Source organism: Trichomycterus rosablanca, chromosome 2, assembly GCF_030014385.1.
Source record: "Trichomycterus rosablanca isolate fTriRos1 chromosome 2, fTriRos1.hap1, whole genome shotgun sequence".
In the NCBI taxonomy this organism is placed as follows: domain Eukaryota; kingdom Metazoa; phylum Chordata; class Actinopteri; order Siluriformes; family Trichomycteridae; genus Trichomycterus; species Trichomycterus rosablanca.
In genome coordinates, this window is record NC_085989.1 from 53,222,230 (window position 1) to 53,240,304 (window position 18,075).

General features: G+C 41.1%; 1 protein-coding gene and 2 pseudogenes across 1 annotated transcript in view; 2 read left to right on the forward strand and 1 right to left on the reverse strand.

The window, feature by feature from the left end:
* LOC134300421 (uncharacterized) overlaps positions 1 to 5,484 on the forward strand; it is a 331,197-nt pseudogene extending 325,713 nt beyond the window's left edge.
* Positions 1 to 18,075, reverse strand: part of LOC134334891 (uncharacterized) — a 759,100-nt pseudogene that overhangs the window by 567,713 nt on the left and 173,312 nt on the right.
* The window catches only part of LOC134300428 (zinc finger protein 208-like), a 42,639-nt gene continuing 34,226 nt past the window's right edge, over positions 9,663 to 18,075 (forward strand). The window contains exons 1-5 of the mRNA XM_062985120.1: positions 9,663 to 10,699; positions 10,768 to 11,728; positions 15,496 to 15,595; positions 15,759 to 15,863; positions 16,015 to 17,161. Of these exons, the coding sequence (XP_062841190.1) occupies positions 9,663 to 10,699; positions 10,768 to 11,728; positions 15,496 to 15,595; positions 15,759 to 15,863; positions 16,015 to 17,161 (3,350 nt within the window). The remainder of the gene's footprint in view (positions 10,700 to 10,767; positions 11,729 to 15,495; positions 15,596 to 15,758; positions 15,864 to 16,014; positions 17,162 to 18,075) is intronic.

The following is an 18,075-nucleotide window of genomic DNA, read 5'->3' on the forward strand; positions in this document are numbered from 1 at the left end:
GGCTCCCACTTACGCCCCTGCGTCACACGTAACCTGGTGTCGTGATCTCAGTTAACATGACTACCATCATCTCAGTTCGGAGCAACTCCATCGTGTCATTAAGGGAAATGCCATTCAGTCATGGTAGTAATCAGGATAAATAAGCAACTTCGAATTAGGGTCACCCAGAGCCAATTTAAACATCAAGGAAGTATCTACAAAGGGGGGAAAATCATAAGTTACAAGTGAATTACAAGTAAGTAATGTAAGTTTTAAATTGTGAATTGTGATTGCACTTATTGTATCTCCCCAATTGTTTAACTGAACAGAAGCCCAGATGTTCTGGATCTGCTGCACCTAAAATAAAATGCTATCTGATGAAGACAAGAATTAAATTGTTAGTGTAAAGCTTTACTTCATACACAAGATTCATCAGTTCACAAGTTCATATTAAACACAGTTATGGACAATTTGGTGTCTCCAATTCACCTCACTTGCATGTTTTTGGACTGTGGGAGGAAACCCAGGACCTTCTTGCTGCTGTTACACTTCTGTCCAGTAGGGGTGAGAATAAACCTAAACATTGTGGATCAACCAGCTCAACTGGAACAACAACAAGAGGAAGAAACAGGAGCTAACGTGTTCGTGTTTAAGTGACTCTGTAAGTTAATATTTATTTATTTTAATACACTTTCATTATTAACTACATTCTTAATAATAATACAACAAAAGTTCATAATAAAAACACTTTGAGGATTTAAGTAGATTGAACACAGCAGCTGCTAACTGTTAGCATCACACATGATTCAGTTCTAATGAACCGATTCACCTCAGCTGATTCAGCTAAATGTATTATTTAGTTTTCACTTTAACGCTTATTGTAAAAAAAGATAAATAAATCAAGTTATTTTAACTTTGTTTCATATTAAAACCTCGAGTTCTTTTAGCGTTGTTTACAGTATTTACAGTTTTGTAGACACGTGGTGTTTAGCTTTGTTTACAGGTTATTTTTACAGATTTATACAAACACAGTAAATTATTTACTTTTGTTTTATTTTGTTCTCATACGAGCACTTTACATTCTTTTAGCTTTAATGATCAATAAGAGTCAATTTACAATTTCACATCCATAAATAAGAGCAGACAGCCATAACATTAAACCACTTACTGTCCATTTTATCAGCTCCACTTATTATATACAAGCACTTTGTAGTTCTACAATTACTGACTGTAGTCCATCTGTTTCTCTACATGCTGTGTTACCCCATTTCACCCTGTTCTTCAGTGGTCAGGACCCCCACAGAGCAGGTATTATTTATGTGGTGGATCATTCTCAGCACTGCAGTGACAGTGACATGGTGCTGGTGTGTTAGTGTGTGTTGTGCTGGTATGAGTGGATCAGACACAGCAGCGCTGCTGGAGTTTTTAAACACCTTACTGTCACTGCTGGACTGAGAATCGTCCACCAACCAAAAATATCCAGCCAACAGCGCCCCGTGGGCAGCGTCCTGTGACCACTGATGAAGGTCTAGAACAGGGGTGGGGAACCTCCGGCCCGCGGGCCGTATACGGCCCCCCGCTCAATCAAATGTGGCCCGCCATATATTTCCTACATGTTATTGTTTTTAATTTACTAATTTATTAATCATCATAATCATCTGTTCCGCATAATCCGTTTCAGTGTCGCGTAGCAACAAGGTAAACAAAGCCGCCCAGGCGTCTCTGTCTCCGCAATTAATGATGACGCGTATATCAAATTAACCAATGAGCTGCGTCTTTCTGGTTTAAGTTTGTAAAAATGTCGAAGCGCAGGAAAGTTGATGATGAATGTCGCGTCTTTCAAGAATAAAGGACAACGGATTTCTTTTTTGTAGAAGTGAAAGGAAAACCAGTATGTTTAATTTGTGGAGAATCTCTCGCTGTTCTAAAGAAAAATAATATTGAAAGACATCATACCACCAAACACGCAAAGTATAGCACTCTGCAGGGATCGGAACGAGCAGAGAAAATAAAGGTGCTCAAACATAATTTGATTGCAAATTATTCCTTATTGATTCCTTCACACGACCCAGAAAGGAACTGGACAGTGTGACTGAGGTGAGTTATGTGGTGAGTTCACTACCGTCACATTGAAATGATGATGAGGTAAGTCTGAGATCAAATATAAGCACTACATGCCATCAGCATAATTTATAAAGCCTGTATTATTTGGCTGTGTGTTGCATCATTGTAGTATGTGGCCCGTGACCAGATATGTAATTATTAATCTGGCCCTCGGTGGATAAAAGGTTCCCCACCCCTGGTCTAGAAGATGACCGACTCAAACAGCAGCAATAGATGAGCGATCGTCTCTGACTTTACATCTACAAGGTGGAGCAACTAGGTAGGAGTGTCTAACAGAGTGGACAGTGAGTGGACACGGTATTTAAAACCTCATACCAGTACAACACACTAACACACCACCACCATGTCAGTGTCACTGCAGTGCTGAGAATGATCCACCATCTAAATAATACCTGCTCTGTGGGGGTCCTGACCATTGAAGAACGGTGTGAAAGCAGGTTAACAAAGCATGCAGATGGACTACAGTCAGTAATTGTAAAACTACAAAGTGCTTCTATATGGTAAGTATATGTAGATAGATCCAAGATGGCGCCGAGTATGGCTGCCATGTTGCGAGCTCCCTCCAGTAACTTTTTTGCACTAAATGTTGCCAGCACCTTATATAAAATATATACTTTATTACTTTATTTGTCATATATGTACATAAACAGTAAAAATAAAATTCTTTGTTTACCTATCCCAGCTTGTTTGGTAGCTAGGGTCACCGAAAAACTTTGGTGCAACTTTGCTAAAGTTTGCTTTGTTAAAGTCCTCAACTACAATAAAAGCGGACTCAGGACGCGCGGTTTCCTGCTTGTTAATAGTCTCGTACAGTTTCCCAAATGCCAAGTTCATATCAGCCAGTGGTGGGATGTACACAGCCGTAACAATGACTCCTGAAACCTCTCTCGGTAGCCACAGCGGTCTGCACGAGATGATCAGATATTTCAGGTCCGGGGAAAAGAAAGACATTTCTCTGTGTAAGTGTGTAGATTTCACACCTGTGTTAATGTGACGTGACTATAAAGATGTTTGAATTTTTAAGTGGAGCTGATAAAATGAACAGTGAGTGTAGAAACGAGGAGGTGGTTTTAATGTTATGGCTGATCAGTGTATATACACATACTTGTACTATCTATCCATCCACGTCTGTTTGTGTGTCTATTAGATCTTTAATAATGCAGTCAGCAGAAGAGGGACACGTCGCCCCCGTGGATCTAGAAGATGAAGGATTCCAGAAGAAACTAATAAAAAAGGAGGAAGATGAAGATGAAAGTTTCTGCTGTAAGTACATGTGGAACAATATACCGCTGTTCCACCAGACAGTGTGGTAGAGTGCAGTGGGGTCAGTATTGGGGTCAGTAATGAGGTCAGTAATCAATGGAAATAATAGAATGATGTGATTCGGATTCATTTGTAATTAAAAGAGTTTCTTCTGTACATGTTGATGTAATTTCAGATGAAGTATCATTAATCCCTGTGGAACACGACACCTCTGAGGAACACCTCTCCCCAGGTTTCCAGCCTCTGAAGAAGGAGGAACCAGAAGATGAAGATGATCTCAGTAAGAACGTCTTTTATTTAATTTGGATTCATCTGTCAGAATAGTTTCTACCACCAGCACAGATAACCATAATAACCATCATACACTGACTGAATATGTGATGTTTGTAATTGATTGTGTTACAAGAGCAGCTTGTGTTTTTCTTCTTCAGGATTGAACAAGGATTTCTGCTGCTCCTCGAGTCCACGTTCCTGTACAACCCAAAATCATCTCCACAAACACATCAAGACCCCCCACAGTGTCAAATATGAGACCCTGGTGAAGATTAAGACTGAACATGAGGATCTGACGCCCACCAGAAGCTCCAGTGATCAGCAGACGTCCTCTGGTGCTGTCAGCATTAACAGCTCTCTCACCAGAGAACAGAACAGAAGGAACGTCTGCTCACAGTGTGGGAAGAGCTTTAGTTCTCCCAATGCTCTTAAATTACACCAGCGCATTCACACTGGAGAGAAACCGTATCAGTGCTCACAGTGTGGGAAGAGTTTTAGTCAGCATGGTGATCTTAAAAAACACCAGCGCATTCACACTGGAGAGAAACCGTATCAGTGCTCACAATGTGGGAGGAGCTTTAGTTTTCAGAGTGCTCTTAAAAAACACCAGCGCATTCACACTGGTGAGAAACCGTATCAGTGCTCACAGTGTGGGAAGAGCTTTAGTTCTCCGAGTGCTCTTAAAATACACCAGCGCATTCACACTGGAGAGAAACCGTATCAGTGCTCACAGTGTGGGAAGAGCTATAGTTCTCCCAGTGATCTTAAAATGCACCAGTACATTCACACTGAAGAGAAACCGTACCAGTGCTCACAGTGTGGGAAGAGCTTTAGTTCTCCCAGTGCTCTTAAAATACACCAGCGCATTCACACTGGAGAGAAACCGTATCAGTGCTCACAGTGTGGGAAGAGTTTTAATGTACTGAGTGATCTCAACAGACACCAGCGCATTCACACTGGAGAGAAACCGTATCAGTGCTCACAGTGTGGGAAGAGCTTTAATCAACATAGTTATCTTAAGATACACCAGCGCATTCACACTGGAGAGAAACCGTATCAGTGCTCACAGTGTGGGAAGAGTTTTAATGTACAGAGTGATCTCAACAGACACCAGCGCATTCACACCAGAGATAAACCGTATCAGTGCTCACAGTGTGGGAAGAGTTTTAATCAACAGGGTGCTCTCAAAATACACCAGCGCATTCACACTCGAGTAAAACCGTATCAGTGCTCACAGTGTGGGAAGAGATTTAATCAACAGAGTGATCTAAAAGTACACCATCGCATTCACACCGGAGAGAAACCGTTTATGTGCTCACAATGTGGGAGGGGTTTTAGTCAACAGAGTGATCTCAAGAGCCACCAGCGCATTCACACTGAAGAGAAACTGTATCATTGCTTACAGTGTGGGAAAAGTTTAAATCACCACAGTGAGCTTAAAGAGCACCAGCGCATTCACACTGGAAAGAAATCAAATCAGTTCTCACAGTGTGGGAAGAGTTTTAGTCAACAGAGTGTTCTCAAAATACACCAGCGCATTCACACTGAAGAGAAACCGTATCAGTGCTCACAGTGTGGGAAGAGTTTTTATCACCTGATTTATCTCAAAATCCACCAGCGCATTCACTCTGGAGCAAAACCGTTTCAGTGCTCATAGTGTGGGAAGAGTTTTAATCAGCAGAGTGATCTCAAAATACACCAGCGCATTCACACTTGATGAAAACCACATCAGTGCTCACACTGTGGGAAGAATTTTAATGATCAATTGATGCTTTGTCTCTTATTATGAATAATTGATGTAATATTGATGTATTTGATGTATGATGATGTAGCACTAAGCTATGGTAAGTGAATAATAAAACATTTACTTGAGATTATTCAAGTTTCTTTACATTTTATGTAAAATCTCCTCCGAGTATCGAGCATCACAGGAGTCCCGGCTTTTCTGAATGATTAGTTACTTTCTCTGCTGATCTCTCCAGATACTGTTTCATAAAGTGCAGCTAATGCAGCTAACTTTTTAACATGTTCCAATAGAATGTCTGAATATCTCGGACTAATACAAGATTTTAGTGACTGTACAGAGTCTGTAGATCCTGAATTATCTTCTGCACTACATTAAGTTACCGCTCAGTGTTGGAGCCCCATCACAGACATCCCAAGTTGGAAAAACTCATTTTAGGGAGTCTGTTGATGCATGCTCAATAATCCAGGTACACAAATCCACAAAGTTGAATCAGTTTATCTGGACACAAGTTTGTAGTAGAGATAAGTTTCGTCACTCAATCCGAATGACTTCTTCGAAACGTATCTCTACTACAAACTTGTGTCCAGATGAACTGATTCAACTTTGTGGATCATTTTAGGGCGATACCCCCGGACACTGAACCAGAAATTAACATTTGGTACAGAAACCTTTACAGAGGTCAGACGTTTCCTGTAGTTCTTGACCAAGTTTGCACACACTGCAGCAGGGATTTTGGGCCACACCCCCATAAAGATCTTCTCCAGATCTTTCAGGTTTCGGGGCTGTCGCTGGGCAACATTGAGTTTCCGCTTCCTCAGGTAATGAGTGCAGAATAGGAGCTTCTAAACTAAAGAAAAACTAACAGGTCTGTGAGAGCCAGAATTCTTGCTGGTTGGTATGTGATCAAATACATACAGTGGGGCCAAAAAGTATTTAGTCAGCCACTGATTGTGCAAGTTCTCCTACTTAGAAAGATGAGAGAGGTCTGTAATTTTCATCATAGGTACACTTCAACTATGAGAGACAAAATGAGAAAAAAAAATCCAGGAGATCACATTGTAGGATTTTTAAAGAATTTATTTGTAAATTATGGTGGAAAATAAGTATTTGGTCACCCACAAACAAGCAAGATTTCTGGCTCTAACAGACCTGTAACTTTGTCTTTAAGAAGCTCTTCTGTTCTCCACTCGTTACCTGTATTAATGGCACCTGTTTGACCTCGTTATCTGTATAAAAGACACCTGTCCACAGCCTCAAACAGTCAGACTCCAAACTCAACCATGGCCAAGACCAAAGAGCTGTTGAAGGACACCAGGAAGAAAATTGTAGACCTGCACCAGGCTGGGAAGAGTGAATCTACAATAGGCAAGCAGGTTGGTGTGAATAAATCAACTGTGGGAGCAATTGTAAGAAAATGGAAGACATGCAAGACCATTGATAATCTCCCTCGATCTGGGACCCCACGCAAGATCTCATCCCGTGGGGTCAAAATGATCATGAGAATGGTGAGCAAAAATGCCAGAACTACACGGAGGGACCTGATGAATGACCTGCAGAGAGCTGGGACCAAAGTAACAAAGGCTACCATCAGTAACACACTACGCCGAGAGGGACTCAAATCCTGCAGTGCCAGGCGTGTCCCCCTGCTTAAGCCAGTACATGTCCAGGCCCGTCTGAAGTTTGCCAGAGAGCATATGGATGATCCAGAAGAGGATTGGGAGAATATCATGTGGTCAGATGAAACCAAAATGGAACTTTTTGGTAAAAACTCAACTCGTCGTGTTTGGAGGAAGCAGAATGCTGAGTTCCACCATATACCTACTGTGAAGCATGGGGGTGGAAACATCATGCTTTGGGGCTGTTTTTCTGCAAAGGGGACAGGACGACTGATCTGTGTTAAGGGAAGAATGAACGGGACCATGTATCGTGAGATTTTAAGCCAAAACCTCCTTCCATCAGTGAGAGCATTGAAGATGGAACGTGGCTGGATCCCAAACACACCGCTCGGGCAACGAAGGAGTGGCTCCGTAAAAAGCATTTCAAGGTCCTGGAGTGGCCTAGCCAGTCTCCAGACCTCAACCCCATAGAAAATTTTTGCAGGGAGTTGAAAGTCCGTGTTGCCCAGCGACAGCCCCAAAACATCACTGCTCTAAAGGAGATCTGCATGGAGGAATGGGCCAAAATACCAGCTACAGTGTGTGCAAACCTGGTGAAGACTTACAGGAAACGTTTGACCTCTGTCATTGCCAACAAAGGTTATGTTACAAAGTATTGAATTAAACTTTTGTTATTGACCAAATACTTATTTTCCACCATAATTTACAAATAAATTCTTTAAAAATCCTACAATGTGATTTCTTGGATTTTTTTTTCTGATTTTGTCTCTCATAGTTGAAGTGTAGCTATGATGAAAATTACAGACCTCTCTCATCTTTCTAAGTAGGAGAACTTGCACAATCAGTGGCTGACTAAATACTTTTTGGCCCCACTGTATTTCATGCAATAAAATGCAAATTAATTATTTAAAAATTATACAATGTGATTATCTGAATTTTTTTTAGATTCTGTCTCTCACAGTTGAAGTGTCCCTACGATAAAAATTACAGGCCTCTCCATTCTTTGTATCAATACTTATTTTCCTCACTGTATGTGTGTTCTAAATGTGTTTGTGCCCTTTAGAACCTTTTTATACTGTATATTAATATTAAGATTTCATTCATCCTATTGTAAGTCAGCTTATATTAGGTATTAACTTTTATATTAAGTCTTTTCTGTGAACCAATTCCAGGATACTGAATCTATTTCGTAATCTATTGGAAAAATTATATTTCATCACATGACTTTAGGAGAAGTCTCTTTCTCATTGGCTATATCCACTGCATGTGTTGTTGAGACGGGATTTTCACTCAGATTTGCTCCGTTGTTTTTCAACTGAGTAATTGAGTTGAAGCAGCTGGTACGATTCACAAGTTTTCCAATGACGGAAAGTTTTCCAATTTACACTCATAGTAACTCGCGTCTATCTGAACCACATGTTGGGATTCGGATCCATTCATCAGCATTTGACAATTTGCCATTGGCCAAGGTAGAGTTTCTAATTCTATAGTTTGACTTAGTCGCAGAACGAATCCAAACTTTTTATGCAACTGCATATCATAGGTGGGGCGACCTGTCTGTGTGGAGTTTGCATGTTCTCCCTGTGTCTGCATGGGCTTCTTCCGGGAGCTTCGATTTCCTCCCACAGTCTGAAGTGAGGTGAACTGGAGATACTAAATTGTCCATGACTGTGTTCGATATAACCTTGTGAACTGATGGACCTTGTGTGATGAGTAACTACCGTTCCTGTCATGAATGTAAGACGAGCATCAAGGATCTTCTCTGTACCAGCACCCAAGTGGTGGAACAAAACTTCCTCTGTCTGTCCGAACATCTGAGTCTCTTGTCTTTAAAAGACGATTAAAAACCTTCATCACCTCTTTACTAAGCACTTAAGCTGACTTGTACTTACTTACTTACATTTCTAACAGGGTTTCAGCACATTTGTGTTCTTGAATATAAATGTAAATGAATGTAACTGAAGTGTAAAACATGATATTCAAATGCTAATAAACAAACAAACATGAACACAGCTCACTAGTCAGAATTAAACCTGGGGCAGGGTTACCACCTGTAGTATATTGGAATTGTGTTAGTGCTGTCTACCTGTGGGTTGGTGAATGGTCAGAAGGTAGCAGTAAAGGTATAATGATGTTATAAGAGAATGCATATATGTGTGTGTGTATGTTGTAAATAAATGCTCCCAGTTAACACGGATTCTCTCTCTCTGCCTGCGATCTCTTTCGTGCAAAATATATCACATAATTGGCGACGAGGATTAAACTGGATCGACTCGGTGTGAAGTTTAATTAGTAAGTACGAGTATTGCGTGAAGACAGAAAAAGCGCGCCAGTTGAAGTAAGGCCTGTAAACTAACGTCAGTGTAAGATGGCAACGGTAGGAAATGTAACTCCTGCAAATGCTAAGGGACAGATTAGTGTGCGGTGTCAACGATGACCATATCCAGAGAAGACTACTGGCTGACATAGATTTAACTTTCGACAAAGCCTTAAGAACAGCACAAGCCATGGAATCAGCTGACCGGAACGTAAAGCATCTACAGGTTCAGTCTAGGTTCAGGTGGAACAAGGTGCGTCTTACAAAGCTGGTAGGGTGAACAGTGTAATGGCGGACCACGAGAAATGTGGTGTGTTACAGGTGCAAAGGGACACATGCAGCAATGGAATGTAGGTTTGCCAATGCACGCTGCCATCGCTGTGGTAAACTGGGGCACATTAAAAAGGCTTGTCGAAGCAAGGTCAGTTCAGAACAGGTCAAGAGTAATAAGGATTCAGGGCATATGCAAGGAAAGTTCGTGCCTGGAAAAAGTAAAAAAGGCCGGAGAGCGCTCCTTGTGAAAGAAGGAGAGGGAGAGGAATCAGAAGATGAAGGAGAAATACACACAATCTACAGTGTGGAAACATTCAGCGTACACAGAGTTGCTCCAATCACAGAAAAAGTAACTATAAATGGCATACAGGTAACGTTTGAAGTTGACACAGGCTGTGGTGTAACGTTAATGAATAAAAGTCAGTACTCTAAGCTCTGGCAAAAGTCAAACATACCCGAGTTAGAGAAATGTAAATTAATACTGAAAACGTACACTGGAGAAAGAATTGAGGTCCTAGGAAAAACTAAGGTGGATGTTCTTCATAAAATAGAGCTGAAGTCACTACCCGTGATTGTAACAAGTGGGTCAGGTCCAAATCTATTGGGCAGGGATTGGTTACAAGAGTTAGCCCTGGTGATACATTCAGTTAATAAACTGGGCCCCACAGATGAACACACTCTGGAGAACGTACTACAGAAACACGCAGACGTGTTCAAGGATGAGTTAGGTTTACTCCGAGGCACAACAGCACAGTTGTATGTGGATAAAGAGGCTCAACCTAAATTCTACAAGCCTAGACCAGTGCCTTATGCCATGAAACTGCTGGTGGAGAAGGAGTTACAGCAGCTCCTGGAGGACAAAATAATAGAACCAGTAAAGTTCTCAGAATGGGCAGCTCCCATAGTGCCTGTCTTAAAGAAGACAGGAGACAGCGTAAGAATTTGTGGAGATTATAAGCTCACAGTAAATCGAGTGTCCAAGTTAGAACAGTATCCAATACCAAAGATTGAAGATCTGTTTGCTAATTTAGCAGGAGGTCAGAAGTTTTCCAAGCTGGACATGAGCCATGCTTATCAACAGGTCGTGTTGGATGAGGGGGCTAGGAAGTATGTTACAGTAAACACACATAAGGTTTGTACACATATTGTCGCTTACCTTTTGGTGTTTCCTCTAGTCCAGCTATTTTTCAGCGTACCATGGAGAACATTCTGCAGGGTATACCACAAGTGACTGTTTACTTGGATGACATTCTGGTGAGTGGAAGGACGGAAGCTGAGCATCTTCATAACCTGGATGAGGTATTGACAAGGTTGGAAAATAGTGGGCTACGACTTAAAAGAAGTAAGTGTTCCTTCCTAGATAAAGAAGTGGTGTTTTTAGCACACAGAATAGACAGCTCAGGGCTGCATCCGGTAGCAGACAAGGTGCAAGCAATTCAAGAAGCACCCCCTCCAAGGAACATGACAGAGTTGAAGGCGTTCCTGGGGTTACTGAACTATTACCATCGGATCTTACCCAATGTATCGTCAACCCTGGCACCTTTACATAAACTCCTGAGGAAGGAGACCGTCTGGAAATGGGAGAAAGAACAAGAAATTGCTTTTGTCAAAGCCAAGGCCCTACTACAAACGTCTGCTATACTGGTACATTATGACGCAAGCAAGGAATTGATTTTGGCTTGTGATGCATCGCCTTATGGTTTAGGGGCGGTATTGTCCCATCGGATGCCGGATGGTACCGAAAGACCAGTTGGGTTTGTGTCAAGAACCTTAAATGCAGCAGAAAAGAACTATTCCCAGTTGGATAAGGAAGGACTGGCAGTTATTTTTGCAGTGAAAAAGTTTCATAACTACTTGTATGGTAGAAAGTTCACAATAGTCACAGATCACAAACCATTGATTTCACTTCTCAATGAGATGAAGGGTGTACCTCAAATGGCGTCACCTAGAATTCAACGGTGGGCAGTAACATTGCAAGCTTATGAGTACACAATTGTACACAAAGAAGGCAAACAACATTGTAATGCTGATGCATTGAGTAGATTGCCAGTACCGGAAACAGAGAAACAATCTGATGAGGATGAACGAGTTCTGTTGATTTATCAGACAGATACGCCTCTGATCACAGCTGCTCAAGTACGTAAATGGACAGACAAAGATAAGGTGTTGTCACGAGTACGTGAGTATGTGTTGAGAGGGTGGCCTGAAAAGAGGGAGATTTTAAATCCTGATTTTACACCATATGCACAACGTCAAGAAGAACTAAGTGTTGGTGTGGGATGTGTGCTATGGGGAGCTCGAGTTATCATTCCAGCGGTGGGACGAGAATCTGCATTAAAACAGTTACATCAGTCCCATCCGGGTGCGAGCAGGATGAAAGCTTTAGCGAGAAGTTATTTTTGGTGGCCAAAGCTTGACTCTGACATTGAAACTGTGGTAAAACAATACTCAGTTTGCCAGGAAAACAGCCATCTCCCAGCTGTGGCACCTTTACATCCTTGGGAATTTCCGGAACAACCATGGAGGAGGTTACATGCCGATTATGCTGGACCTTTCATGGGAAAGATGTTTCTGATACTTGTTGATGCATTTTCAAAGTGGATGGACGTATATCCTGTGAATAATTCCACTTCAGCAACCACTATTGAGTGTTTGAGAAAAAGTTTTAGTCAACAAGGAATGGAATTAACCATGTCACTACTGCACCATATCATGCCTCATCAAACGGATTGGCTGAAAGAACAGTACAAACTTTCAAGGGACTTTTGAAAAAGTCGACAGGGGGTAGTATGGACACAAGAGTTTCTAGAGCATTGTTCAGCTACCGTATTACACCCCAAGGGACAACTGGAAGATGTCCAGCAGAATTGCTGCAAGGTAGAAAGTTAAGGTCCACTCTAGATTTGCTTCACCCGGACTTCAAGGGAAGCATTATACAGAAGCAGTTGCGACAGAAGCAGTATCACGATCAACATACAAAGGAGAGAACTCTAGTTGTTGGTGATTCTGTTTACACAAGAAATTTTGGGCCAGGATCTACGTGGATTCCAGGATCTATTGAACAAAGGACTGGTCCAGTGTCTTGTAAAGTAGCATTGGGGAATGGTCAAATTGTTAGGAGACATATTGATCAAGTGAAACACAGAGATGTTTTAAATTCTGCAGCAAAGGACTTGTCACAAGACTTTTCAGCTGATGTTTCAATTGTGGATCAACAGGCAAGTTTGGACACAGTGGACTCATCACAGAAAGACGAAAAAATTTCAGAGACTTCTTCGTTGTCTGCTAATTCTGATGATTTGGTACTTGGACGTTCTGTGAGGGATAAGAGACCACCAAAGTACTTGCAAGATTTTGTTAAAGTAGTCATGGGTTCCCCAGCCAAAGGGTAAGAATGAGCCCTGGAACTCATGTGGGATTGATGGTAGTCTACCCTGAGTATCCCTAGAGTAGGTTTTTGAGTTTTTGTAAAATATGGCTGCTGTTACCTGTTTTGGAAAACGGAAGTTGTGAAAACGTGGTAATGTTTAAAAAAAAAGTTATGTAAAAACATTGGTTTCTGGAAATGTTTGCTACATCTCCTTGATGTGTTAAACTTAGAGAAGGTTAAGTTTTATTCAGAAGGGGGAGCGTGTAGTATATTGGAATTGTGTTAGTGCTGTCTACCTGTGGGTTGGTGAATGGTCAGAAGGTAGCAGTAAAGGTATAATGATGTTATAAGAGAATGCATATACTGTATGTGTGTGTGTATGTTGTAAATAAATGCTCCCAGTTAACACGGATTCTCTCTCTCTGCCTGCGATCTCTTTCGTGCAAAATATATCACACCACCTCATTTACATATTAATTACCATAGTAAATGTTATGTTTTTAGAGTTCAAAACATTCAGACTGTTCAAACTATTGGTGAGTGAAATTTAACTTAAAAGAACATTACTCCAGGAGTGGATATGTAATAATGACACTACTCTTCTCTACATGAAAGGAGGAAACCCACAAAGACACGGGGAGAACATGCAAACTCCACACAGAAAGGACCCGGACGGAGCGTCCAACCTGGGGCTCGAACCCAGGACCTTCTTGCTGCTGTTACACTTCTGTCCAGTAGGGGGGAGAATAAACCTAAACATTGTGAATCAACCAGCTCAGTTCAAACAACAACAAGAGGAAGAAACAGAAGCTAACGTGTTCGTGTTTAAGTGACTCTGTAAGTTTATATTTATTTATTTTTAATACACTTTCATTATTAACTACATTCTTAATAATAATACAACAAAAGTTCATACTAAAAAACATTTTAAGGATTTAAGTAGATTGAACACAGCAGCTGCTAACTGTTAGCATCACACGATTCTAATGAACCGATTCACCTCAGCTGATTCAGCTAAATGTATTATTTAGTTTTCAGTTTAACGCTTATTGTAAAAAAAGAGAAATAAATCAAGTTATTTTAACTTTGTTTCATATTAAAACCTCGAGTTCTTTTAGCGTTGTTTACAGTATGTACAGTTTTGTAGACACGTCGTGTTTAGCTTTGTTTACAGGTTATTTTTACAGATTTATACAAACACAGTAAATTATTTATGAGTAGATTATTCATCTGTTTCTCTGCATGCTTTGTTAGCCCCCTTTCATGTTGTTCTTTAATGGTCAGGACCACCACAGAGCAGGTATTATTTAGGTGGTGGATGATTCTCAGCACTGCAGTGGTCACTGACATGGTGGTGGTGTGTTAGTGTGTGTTGTGCTGGTATGAGCGGATCAGACACAGCAGTGCTGCTGGAGTTTTTAAACACCTTACTGTCACTGCTGGACTGAGAATCGTCCACCAACCAAAAATATCCAGCCAACAGCGCCCAGTGGGCAGCGTCCTGTGACCATTGATGAAGGTTTAGAAGATGACCGACTCAAACAGCAGCAATAGATGAGCGATCGTCTCTGACTTTACATCTACAAGGTGGAGCAACTAGGTAGGAGTGTCTAATAGAGTGGACAGTGAGTGGACATGGTATTTAAAACCTCATACCAGTACAACACACTAACACACCACCACCATGTCAGTGTCACTGCAGTGTTGAGAATGATTCACCACCTAAATAATACCTGCTCTGTGGTGGTCCTGACCATTGAAGAACGGTGTGAAAGCAGGTATACAAAGCATGCAGATGGACTACAGTCAGTAATTGTAGAACTACAAAGTGCTTCTATATGGTAAGTATATGTAGATAGATCCAAGATGGCGCCGAGTATGGCTGCCGTGTTGCGAGCTCCCTCCAGTTTTTATGTATATATGTAACTTTTTTGCACTAAATGTTGTCAGCACCTTTTACAAAAGATATACTTTATTACTTTATTTGTCATATATGTACATAAACAGGTGTACAGTAAAAATAAAATTCTTTCTTTACATATCCCAGCTTGTTTGGTAGCTAGGGTCACCGAAAAACTTTGGTGCAACTTTGCTAAAGTTTGCTTTGTTAAAGTCCTCAACTACAATAAAAGCGGCCTCAGGACGCGCGGTTTCCTGCTTGTTAATAGTCTCGTACAGTTTCCCAAATGCCAAGTTCATATCAGCCAGTGGTGGGATGTACACAGCCGTAACAATGACTCCTGAAATCTCTCTCGGTAGCCACAGCGGTCTGCACGAGATGATCAGATATTTCAGGTCCGGGGAGCAGAAAGACATTTCTCTGTGTAAGTGTGTAGATTTCACACCTGTGTTAATGTGACGTGACGTGACTATAAAGATGTTTGAATTTTTAAGTGGAGCTGATAAAATGAACAGTGAGTGTAGAAACGAGGAGGTGGTTTTAATGTTATGGCTGATCTGTGTATATACACATACTTGTACTATCTATCCATCCACGTCTGTTTGTGTGTCTATTAGATCTTTAATTATGCAGTCAGCAGAAGAGGGACACGTCGCCCCCGTGGATCTAGAAGATGAAGGATTCCAGAAGAAACTAATAAAAAAGGAGGAAGATGAAGATGAAAGTTTCTTCTGTAAGTACATGTGGAACAATATACCACTGTTCCACCAGACAGTGTGGTACAGAACAGTGGGGTCAGTATTGGGGTCAGTAATCGGTGGAAATAATAGAACGATGTGATTCGGATTCATTTGTAATTAAAAGAGTTTCTTCTGTACATGTTGATGTAATTTCAGATGAAGTATCATTAATCCCTGTGGAACACGACACCTCTGAGGAACACCTCACCCCAGGTTTCCAGCCTCTGAAGAAGGAGGAACCTGAAGATGAAGATGATCTCAGTAAGAACGTCTTTTATTTAATTAGGATTCATCTGTCAGAATTGTTTCTACCACCAGCACAGATAACCATAATAACCATCATACACTGACTGAATATGTGATGTTTGTAATTGATTGTGTTACAAGAGCAGCTTGTGTTTTTCTTCTTCAGGATTGAACAAGGATTTCTGCTGCTCCTCAAATCCACGTTCCTGTACAACCCAAAATCATCTCTACAAACACATCAAGACCCCCCACAGTGTCAAATATGAGACCCTGGTGAAGATTAAGACTGAACATGAGGATCTGACGCCCACCAGAAGCTCCAGTGATCAGCAGACGTCCTCTGGTGCTGTCAGCATTAACAGCTCTCTCACCAGAGAACAGAACAGAAGGAACGTCTGCTCACAGTGTGGGAAGAGCTTTAGTTCTCCCAGTGCTCTTAAAAAACACCAGCGCATTCACACTGGAGAGAAACCGTATCAGTGCTCACAGTGTGGGAAGAGCTTTAGTTCTCCCAGTGCTCTTAAAATACACCAGCACATTCACACTGGAGAGAAACCGTATCAGTGCTCAGAGTGTGGGAAGAGTTTTAACGCACAGAGTGCTTTTAAAATACACCAGCTCATTCACACCGGCGTAAAACCGTATCAGTGCTCACAGTGTGGGAAGAGTTTTATTCGTCAGGATGTTCTTAAAATACACCAGCGCATTCACACTGGAGAGAAACCGTATCAGTGCTCACAGTGTGGGAAGAGTTTTAATCAACATAGTTATCTCAAAATACACCAGCGCATTCACACCGGAGAGAAACCATATCAGTGCTCACGGTGTGGGAAGAGTTTTAATCAACAGAGTCATCTCAAACTACACCAGCGCATTCACACCGGAGAGAAACCGTATCAGTGCTCACAGTGTGGTAAGAGCTTTAACGCACAGAGTGCTCTCAAAATACACCAGCTCATTCACACCGGAGTAAAACCGTATCAGTGCTCACAGTGTGGGAAGAGTTTTATTCAAAAGGGTTATCTTAAGAGCCACCAGCGCATTCACACTGGAGAGAAACCGTATATGTGCTCACAATGTGGGAGGCGTTTTAGACAACAGAGTTATCTCAGGAGGCACCAGCGCATTCACACTGAAGAGAAACGGTATCATTGCTTACAATGTGGGAAGAGTTTAAATCACCACAGTGAGCTTAAAGAGCACCAGCGTATTCACACTGGAAAGAAATCGTATCAGTTCTCACAGTGTAATAAGAGTCTTAGTCAACAGAGTGTTCTTAAAAGACACCAGCGCATTCACACTGGAGAGAAACCGTATCAGTGCTCACAGTGTGGGAAGAGTTTTTATCACCTGATTTATCTCCAAATCCACCAGCGCATTCACACTTGATGAAAACCGCATCAGTGCTCAGACTGTGGGAAGAGTTTTAATGATCATTCGATGTTTTGTCTCTTATTATGAATAATTGATGTAATATTGATGTATTTGATGTATGATGTAACACTAAGGTATGGTAAGTGAATAATAAAACAATTACTAACAATGCAGCTAACTTTTTAACATGGTCCAATAGAATGTCCGAATATCTCGAACTAATACAAGATTTTAGTGGCTGTACAGAGTCTGTAGATCCTGAATTATCTTCTGCACTACATTAAGTTACCGCTCAGTGTTGGAGCCCCATCACAGACATCCCAAGTTGGAAAAACTCATTTTAGGGAGGTACCCCCGGACACCGAACCAGAAGTTAATATTTGGTACAGAAACCTTTACAGAGGTCAGACGTCTCCTGTAGTTCTTGACCAAGTTTGCACACACTGCAGCAGGGATTTTGACCCACACTTCCATACAGATCTTCCCCCAGATCTTTCAGATGTGATTATCTGGATTTTTTTTTAGATTCTGTCTCTCACAGTTCAAGTGTACCTACGATAAAAATTACAGGCCTCTCCATTCTTTGTATCAAATACTTATCTTCCTCACTGTATGTGTGTTCTAAATGTGTTTGTGCCCTTTAGAACCTTTTTATACTATAAATTAAGATTAAGATTTCATTCTCTCTATTGTAAATCAGCTTATTTTAGGAATTAACTTTTATAATAAGTCTTTTCTGACCAATTCCAGGATATTCGTGGCAAAACTGAATCTATTTCATAATCTATTGGAAAAATCATATTTCATCACATGACTAGGAGAAGTCTCTTTCTCATTGGCTACATCCACTGCA